The 9,451-nt window shown below is 42.4% G+C and overlaps 1 protein-coding gene across 1 annotated transcript; it reads left to right on the forward strand.

Annotated features, from left to right (window-relative positions):
- The first annotated feature begins 8,064 nt into the window (after positions 1–8,064).
- Positions 8,065–9,120, forward strand: LOC149281176 (P2Y purinoceptor 2-like). Its single transcript, XM_089499534.1, has one exon. The coding sequence runs from the start codon at positions 8,065–8,067 to the stop codon at positions 9,118–9,120; it is 1,056 nt and encodes a 351-aa protein (XP_089355660.1).
- The last annotated feature ends 331 nt before the right edge of the window (positions 9,121–9,451 follow it).

The raw sequence follows: 9,451 nt of genomic DNA on the forward strand, positions 1-9,451 counted from the left end.
TAACTAATCCCGTCCTTATAACCCGTTATAGCCTGTATATTCCTCATATTATATATTATATACTCTCTGGCCGTATAACTAATCCCGTCCTTATAACCCGTTATATCCCTGTATATTCCTCATATTATATATTATATACTCTCCGGCCGTATAACTAATCCCGTCCTTATAACCCGTTATATCCCTGTATATTCCTCATATTATAAATTATATACTCTCCGGCCGTATAACTAATCCCGTCCTTATAACCCGTTATATCCTGTATATTCCTCATATTATATATTATATACTCTCCGGCCCAGTATATCCCTGTGTATCAATGAGTGAGCAAGCTGACAAATAGAAAGAAGAGATAATTAGGGTAATTGTGAACAAATAAGGTAAATAGTGGGTGAGAATGGTAATTATGCTGTGTTTGGAGACGCAGTTACCTGTAACCCGGTGCCTTGTCCTTCAGGCATATAATTAATATAATAATAATTAATATAATAATATGTATAGAATCCCAGAACATGCTCGTTAACTAACATTCCTAATCCTTACAGATATTGTTATTCCATTTAATAAAACATGTTTTAAGGTTTCCGGTATGACTGAGGTCTTTTTTGGTGACGGAAGCGGGTCCTGCCGCTGGGTCAGATCACTATGGATCTATTATGTGGCCCCCGAGTGTGCGGGTGGATTGACTCGTATAATGAGATGACGGCATGGAGCTGGAGACTTGGCCGGCCGCCACGTCCGCATGCGATAGGACTTCACATAAACTATAAGCGAGTTTCACCAAACTTTGTCCGTTCTTCACTTAAAGGGAAAGGTCATTTTTGACCTGAGCCGAGGAGGCTGTAGGCTTATATTGCATAAAATGATATAGCTATGGCGCCAGCAGATTCCGTAGCGCTGTTCAGTAACATGTTTATACCCACTACACAGATAAAACTATTGGATGCTGATGCGAAGTCTGAAGTTTTACAAGGAGCTTTTCAAATTTTTTTTAAAACGATATATAAATGTATGGTGGGAGACCCCCTACAAGTTTTTGCACCCAGGGGCATCATGTATTGGTACAGTGTGTGTGTGGCAACAGAAGGTGGTCTTTAGACCTCTACAGCACTCTCTCATCAATTGGCTGTTAACAAAGACAACCAAAGCCTTATCTTATTGGTCGAGCCATATAGGCAGAGGAATGCAGGAAGCATATAAACTCAGTGTCAATCTGTCTCCAGAAAGCGTCAGATGTGAAATCTTTGGCCGAAAACCAAATCCTGAAACATAGATACAGCCGGAGATTTCTGCTGCGCTGGCACTCCTTCCTGATCTGTTCTAGTTTGTAGAATTTGACGATCGTACAATAGCGTTTGTTAATTGATCGATTGATTGATTGGTCGATAGCTGTAGTTCTCGGAATGACCACCGGGGGCATCTGTATAAGCGTTTATATTACAATAACCTCTAATCACGGTCTTGGCTGATCGATAGAGTGTATTGATTGCAAGCAGACAGGACGGCATTGATTTATTTTAGCTCTTAAAGATCAATGAACCCCAGGTCATTCCTTTAAAAATACAGGAAAATCATCTGTTTTGTAATGTTTAACTCTTTCCGCGACGGAGGGAAGCCCGAGTATGCCCTTCCCCAGCAGACTTTTACTACCGTACTTGTTACAATGTATCTGTTAAAAGTAATAAAACAGAATCAATGGAGAAGATGTCTCATACGGCAAACGAAGACAGACGAGCTTTGTGAATATTGATTAAATAAACAGCTGGTTAAGTGTTTATTTGCGCAGGAACATATGTGCTTCAGATTATACAACTCGGAAACATCATGAGGGTAATTACAAGAAAAGGGATGGATCGCGTTACAGCGTGCTTAGAAAATCTGCTCAGTCGTAAGATCCTTAAAGCGGATCTGTTACCCCGAGAGAGAACCTCGGGGCTGGAAATTGATCGCATAATGCTGGCTCTGCCACAAGCTGCCTCCGGTCTCAGCTTCAATGAGTTTGACCTAAATAACTCCACAACAACTAAGCCTTTCAACAAAGAAAAGACACTAGATATAGGTAGTTTTTGTTACTTTTGTTACCTTTTGTTTGTTTTTGGTTAATTGTTTTTTAGTATTTTTTTAATGATTGTTGACCGCTAGACCGTAGTCATTCTCCAAACACTAAATTACGTTCATTGTTAACGCCTCAATTTGATCATTTTTAAAATACGCTCCAACAAGACATTTTGGACGATGCTCGGCTTCCAGCTTTGTGGGAACAGTTTTGGGAAGATCATTTTCTATTCCAGCGTGACTGTGCCCCAGAGCTCAAAGCAACCTCCATAAAGACATGGCTGGATGAGTTTGGGGTGGAAGAACTTGGCCGGCCGCACAGGGCCCTGACCTCAACCCCACCGAACACCTTTGGGATGAGCCGGAACGGAGATCGCGACCTGGGCCTGACCTCACAAACGTTCTACTGGATGAATGGGCAAAAATCCCACAGAAACTCCCCCAAAATCTTGTGGAAATCCTTCCCAGAAGAGCGGAAGCCGTTATAACTGCAAAGGGGGGACCAACTACCTATTACTGTCTGTGTATTTAGAATACGGCGTCCAAGAAGCTCATATAGGTGTGATGGTGAGGTGTCCCAATACTTTTGGTTACATACCGTAGATCAGTGGCGACTCTAGAAACAATATATAGGGGAGGCACAAAAGATACCACAGTCAAAACTGGGGGGGCATTAATAATTTCCACCATTAAATCATACCACTGAAAAAATCATATATATATATATATATATATATATAATATTCCCAAAAGTAATGATACTTTTGTTATTGGACTAATACTTCAACATGGAAAGCCTGAAGCCACAAATAAATAACACAATACCTTAACTTTTCCACTAAATGATTTCTGGGCCTTGAAAGTTTTGTCCCCTGAAGTCACTACAAATTCAGGAGGGCATTTTATCTCTGGATATAGCTCTGCCATACCGCCACCTAGACAAACACACCAGGACAGTCTCTGCCACACCAACTACCAAACACACACACCAGGACAGGCTCGGCCACACCAACATCCAGACACATGCACCAGGACAGGCTCTGCCACACCAACATCCAGACACACACAGCAGGACAGGTTCTGTCACACCGACACCCAAACCAGGACAGGCTCTGCCACACCGACACCCAAACACACACCCTAGGACAGGCTCTGCCACACCGACACCCAAACACACACACCAGGACAATCTCTGCCACAATGACACCCAAACACACACCAGGACAGACTCTGACACCCAAACACACACACCAGGACAGGCTCTGCCACAATGACACCCAAACACACACCAGGACAGGCTCTACCACACCAACACTCAGACACACACACCAGGACAGGCTCTGCCACACTGACACCCAGACACACCAGGACAGGCTCTGCCACACTGACACCCAGACACACACCAGGACAGGCTCTGCCACACCAACACCCATACACACACACCAGGACAGGCTCTGCTACACTGATAACCAAAATACACAAACAGCAGGACACAATCTATGACACAGGCATCTACACCAGGATGGAAATTCCACACTGCATTGTTGTTGATACCCCTCTTAGTGTTTTTGCCCCTTGTGTATTGATGCCTCAGCCAGAACCCTTTTTAGTATAGATTAATGTGGTGCCCCCACACCCTTGTATGATCTCCTCCAGCCAGCACTATTTGTATTAATGCCCCCAGCGAGCCCCTCCCTTTATTATTGATTTATGTGATGGCCCCATCACATATATGCGTTAGACATGCATTTTTAACTATCATAATAAGTACTTATCACTTGAAATTGAAATATGATTTCAAAATAACAGCTGAACTGGCAGTTTCTTTAATATATTATTTATTATATATATTAATATTAGGCCCTGCCACCGATATATATATATATATATATATATATATATATATATAGATATATATAGATATATATATATAGATAGATAGATATATAGATAGATATATATATTAGACCCTGCTGCCTATAGCAGGTATAGATCCACACATTAACATACAAGCCCAGCTTTGCATGTATAGATCAATTGAAATTCACTTGTGAACTCAGCATTGAGGGTATAGATCAAATAAACAGAATCAGACATACAAATCCTGCAGGTATACAATTATAATGTATGGAAACATAGCATTGCAGGTATAGATCGACTGCAAATCACATGTAAACTCAGCACTGAGGGTATAGATCAAATAAATACATGGAAACAGCACTGCAGGTAATGATCAACTAAATATGACATACAAACTCTGTATTTGCAGGTATACATAAATAATGTATAGAAACATAACATAGCAGATATGGATCTATAGAATAACACAAAAGCACAGCTTTGTGGGTATAGATCAATTGGAATTCACATAAAAACACAGCATTTTCCCAGCATACCTGGAATGCATAAGGGAAACTGGGGGCAAAGGCAAACTCTGTCCCCAGTTTCACATAGGCATCTTTGTCACTAAACATGGGACCAAAGATGCCTATGGGAAACTAGGGGCAGTGTTTTCCTTTGCCCTCAGTTTCCTATAAGCATCTTTGTCACTAAACATGGGACCATGGTAAGCTATTTACTGACAAAGATGCCTATGGGAAACTGGGGACAGAGTTTGCATTTGCCCCCAGTTTCCCATAGGCATCTTTGTCACTAAACACGGGACCATGGTAAGTTATTTACTGACAAAGAAGCCTATGGGAAACTGGGGACAGAGTTTGCCTTTGCCCCCAGTTTCCTATAGGCATCTTTGTCACTAAACATGGGACCATGGGGAGCTATTTAGTGACAAAGAAGCCTATGGGAAACCGGGGACAGAGTTTCTCACCAGTTTCCCATAGGCATCTTTGTCCCAGCCTCCCACTGCCAACCATGCCCCCAGTTTGTCAACTTACCTGACTGAAGACACGCGGCCTGACAGTGGACTCTGCTGAATTCCCGCTGCCAACTTTCTCCACCCACTTCACTGAACGGGGCTGGCACCGCCCCACAAAGGTAATTGAGCCGCGCTGACGCCGCCCACGAATGTTATTGAGCGGCGCCGGCTGACTCAATTCAATTTCAAATCGACAGGGGCGGCATTTTAAGAATACACCCCAGTCGATCCGAAATAGATTTGAGTCAGCTGGCCAGCGCGGCGCAATAACCTTCGTGGGTGATGACAGCCCCGTTCAGTGAGGTGCACTCTCCCGGATTGAATCCGGGACATCTGGATCCAAATTCGGCGGGGGTGAAACAGGGGGGGCAAGGAATAACCTAGGGGCGGCAATTGCCCCCCCTTGCCCCCCTGTAGCGACGCCACTGCCGTAGATACAATACAGCCCTTTTAACACAGTACGAGTTTTATTAATTTTTTTTGCTGGAAAATAACTTATTAAAAAATAAAGTTTATTCCATGAGAACCAAAGATGAACGTTGAGCTGTTTGTCTTCAGTCTCTAGGTCGTTTCACCACCTTTCGGGCAGATAATAATCTGACTTAAAGAAATACACAAACACGTTAATATAAGTTAATAAGTGGCTTCAATCCTCGGAAGGTCGTCAAGGATTCTAATCAGTTGTTGTGAGTTTGCAAAACCTGATAAGATATTTTTTTTTACTCGTCTCATCATTACGGTAAATTACAAGGCGCTAATTGCAATCCACACCAACTCGCTCTGTCTCCGAGTTGAGATTTTATCTTTCTAGCGCCCGCGCATGCACATAGTTCAGATTTCTGAATGAGGTGTTCCCCGCTTATAACATGTAAGCCCCAGCTGCTTCCACAGGCACATCGAAGGTAGTGGGTAAGTGGACCGGCGTCCCAGCAGAGGCGGTAGAGGCTGATGCAGCGAGGGAGCGTATCCGCCATTATTGCGTGGCACAATGTGGGGGTTACACACGGTGGTGAATTTTTGAGGCAGCTGCTTTCTAGAGCTTACAATTCAAATAAAAAAAAAAAATAGGTTTAGCTCCAATGCCTGCCCCAGATGTTCTCGGCTTATATTTGTTTTTTTTCTCTCTTTGTATAATTTCACATTTTTAACGTCCCGATGAATTATTCCCAGATATAATTCCATCATTATGCCAAATTTGGCTCCTTTCTATTTTCGCCGGGAACGCGTGATTGTCACGTGACACAAAAGCCGGCACTGATAGGCTGTTACCATAGATAGCGAAAATAGCGGAAAAAACGCGACAGATCCGCTAAGATGAACATAATAGAGAAGAGAAGAGAGTGATTCATTTTGGAACAGGACCCCCAGATACCAGATGACGAGTGATGGATCCTTCGCCTAAAGGTCCAAGGGGGGATCTAACGAGATACCGATTGCCCATTCAGGTTATTCGGCTTGTAAAAGATTGCCCCCCTTAACCTGCCCTTTAATTCTGCCCCTATATATATATATATATATATATATATAACCCCACGATGCGGGGGAGAGGGTTTTTTCCTGGTGGCCACCCCAGTCTGTGTGGTCTACCAGCTTGGAGATGCGGACTACTTCACTTTAACAGCCACACGGATGGAATAACTACCCCCCCCCAAGACAATTGGGAGTAATTAAATAAATGTCAATGATATATACCGGATATATACATATATACTCTAAATATAATTGATATATATATATATATATTTATTTATATATATATAATTGACAAATATTTAATTACTTCCCACATTTGTTTGCCAAACAGTTGTAAGGTACATATGATAAAAAGGTATAGGATTTTATATATATATATATATATATATATATATATATATATATATATATATATATATATATGTAGCGTTTGTGATTCAGTTTTAGTTTCATTTTGTATCAAGGGGATCTGGACACTTTTTTACAGCTAGTTTTGCGTAATTGAACCTTATTGTTGACTTTTATTTGAAAGAACAGCATTCAATACGGAGAGAAACAAAGTAACACACACTAAATGCGTACGTAGTGTTAAGTATTTAGCGCTTGTTACCTGACTCGGTGTCCTGGGAGTTGAATCACCGACTATTTTGTAACATGTAGCGCTTTTTTTTCCCCAGGAGTAGTGTAGAAACCAAGCTGGGTCCCCAAACCTCCCGATGTAGCGGTGGGAAATAAAACTTCACATTCTTTGAGACCTTCAGACTTTGAGTTACCTTGGCTTTTCCCTTTCTTTTTATGGTCGCGTTATCTCTAAATAGTGAAATGGTTGCAGAGTCCACATTTCTTTGTTTGCTTTGATAAGGTGAAGCCGGGAGGTTTTGCACCATGTCAGTGAAGTCACTCTGTGAAACCCGTATTGATTTTATTTTAACCCCTTAAGGACAATGGTGGGCGGTCCCTAAAACCCATTGAAAGCAATGCATTTTGAGCCCGTACGTACATGTACGGACTTTGTCATTTAAGGGGTTAATTATTAGCGTTTTAGCCAAGATTGTTCACCGGGCGACAGGGATTTCATTCATCGTCTAAATGAAAATGATTGGCTAAAAAAAAAACAAAAAAAAACCTGAGAAGTATTTTTTTTTTGTTTGGAAAAACTGATTATAAAAATTTTAAAAAAAGAATACATTTTTCTCATTATCGTATTTATTCGGACATCAGGGGGAAACTGTTTTACGGGCGTATTATAAAATATAATATTTTTAACAAAATATAATATAATTAACAAAAATATATATTAATACACTGAACAATCCAACATTAAAATGTAATTTAAAATGAAATCATAGAGCTTGACGGCAAAATAAGAACCTCATCCTGTCTAGTCTGCCAACGCTCACGACTTGGCCATTTCTGTCCCATTCACTCCTCACTGAATCATCTTCTACCACTAGGAGTCAGTTCCATGTATCTACTACCCTCTTCCTCCCCCCCCAAACAAAATATCTGCGTCTTTCAAAAAGTTGCATTCCCTTCATGAGAAATGGACTATAATTAGTATTACTTTCCACAACAGCACGAAATAATATGATATTATTGACGGGTTTGTACTTATTCTTTCACATTCCTTTCCATAGGGTCGGCATCAAAGTGCTGCAATCATGAATTCTTCCGGAGAAAACTCCACGTATAGGTGTAAGTTCGACGAGGACTTCAAATACGTCCTCCTGCCCGTGTCCTACGGCATCGTCTTCTGCGTGGGATTGATCCTCAACGTGACGGCGCTTTACATCTTCATATTCCGCGTAAAACCCTGGAACGCCTCGACCACGTACATGTTCAACCTGGCCATATGCGACATGATGTATGTGATATCCCTGCCCCTGCTGGTGTACTATTACTCCCAGGGAGACAATTGGCCATTTAGTGTAGGGTTGTGCAAAATAGTCAAGTTCCTCTTCTACACCAACATGTACTGCAGCATCTTCTTCCTCCTCTGCATCAGCATCCACCGCTTCCTCGGGATCTGTTACCCCATGAAGTCGCTCGGTTGGCTAAAGGTCCGGAACGCTCGGATCATCTCCGTCTTGGTCTGGGTGATTGTATCCGCCTTCCAGTCCCCGATCCTGTACTTTGTAACGACCAGCAGCAACGGGGACAACACCATCTGCCACGACACCTCCAGCGCGGACCTCTTCGACACGTTTGTCATCTACAGCACGGTCAACCTGGCCTTGTTGTTTTGCGTTCCTTTCGTCACCATCCTGGCCTGCTACGTGCTGATGACAAAAGCTCTCCTGAAGCCATCAGCAGCCACTTCGCAGACTTCCAAGTCCAAGAAGAAGTCCATCAAGATGATCATCATGGTTCTCATCGTCTTCATTGTCTGCTTCTTACCGTTCCACGTCAACCGGACACTTTATTATTACTTCCGCAAGATGGACCTCGAGTGCGACGTTCTGAACGCTATCAACTTGGCTTACAAGGTGACCCGGCCGTTGGCCAGCGTCAACAGCTGCCTCGACCCCATCTTGTACTTCCTGGCCGGGCAGACCGTCCGGCGGAATATTAATATTATCGGCCGGAGCGGCATCACCAAGATGAAAAGCAAGATTTCAAACTACATGCAGGACAATAACTGGAGCTCGGTGGGGAACGGAAACGTTGCTAACGATAGTGCCCCGAGCCCCAGCCTGACCGTGATCACCAGGATGTGAAGAACACAAAACTAACAGGGGGGGGGGGTCCGTACCTTTCACGGGAAGAACGTATAGAACTTTGGGAAATAACTAGGATTTTCTAACTCGCACAAAATTTTAATTTAATAATTTCCGTTTTCAAGGACTCTGCTGTTGCTCACGCATTCTGAACCCCCTTTAAATAGGTTGATGTCTGTAGGGGTATTTAAAGGGTTAATTCATTAACAAATGATAGACATTTTCTACTCCGATGGGGGGGGATTACTGCTCGATTCACACAGTATAACAGAGGCTTGTTGTCGTAATTTCCAAATCTAATGTAATCCGAAGAAAAAAAAAATCATCGTGC

This window comes from Sceloporus occidentalis, unplaced genomic scaffold (assembly GCF_023333645.1).
Source record: "Sceloporus occidentalis isolate IW3139 unplaced genomic scaffold, rSceOcc1.0.p SCAF_137, whole genome shotgun sequence".
NCBI lineage: Eukaryota > Metazoa > Chordata > Lepidosauria > Squamata > Phrynosomatidae > Sceloporus > Sceloporus occidentalis.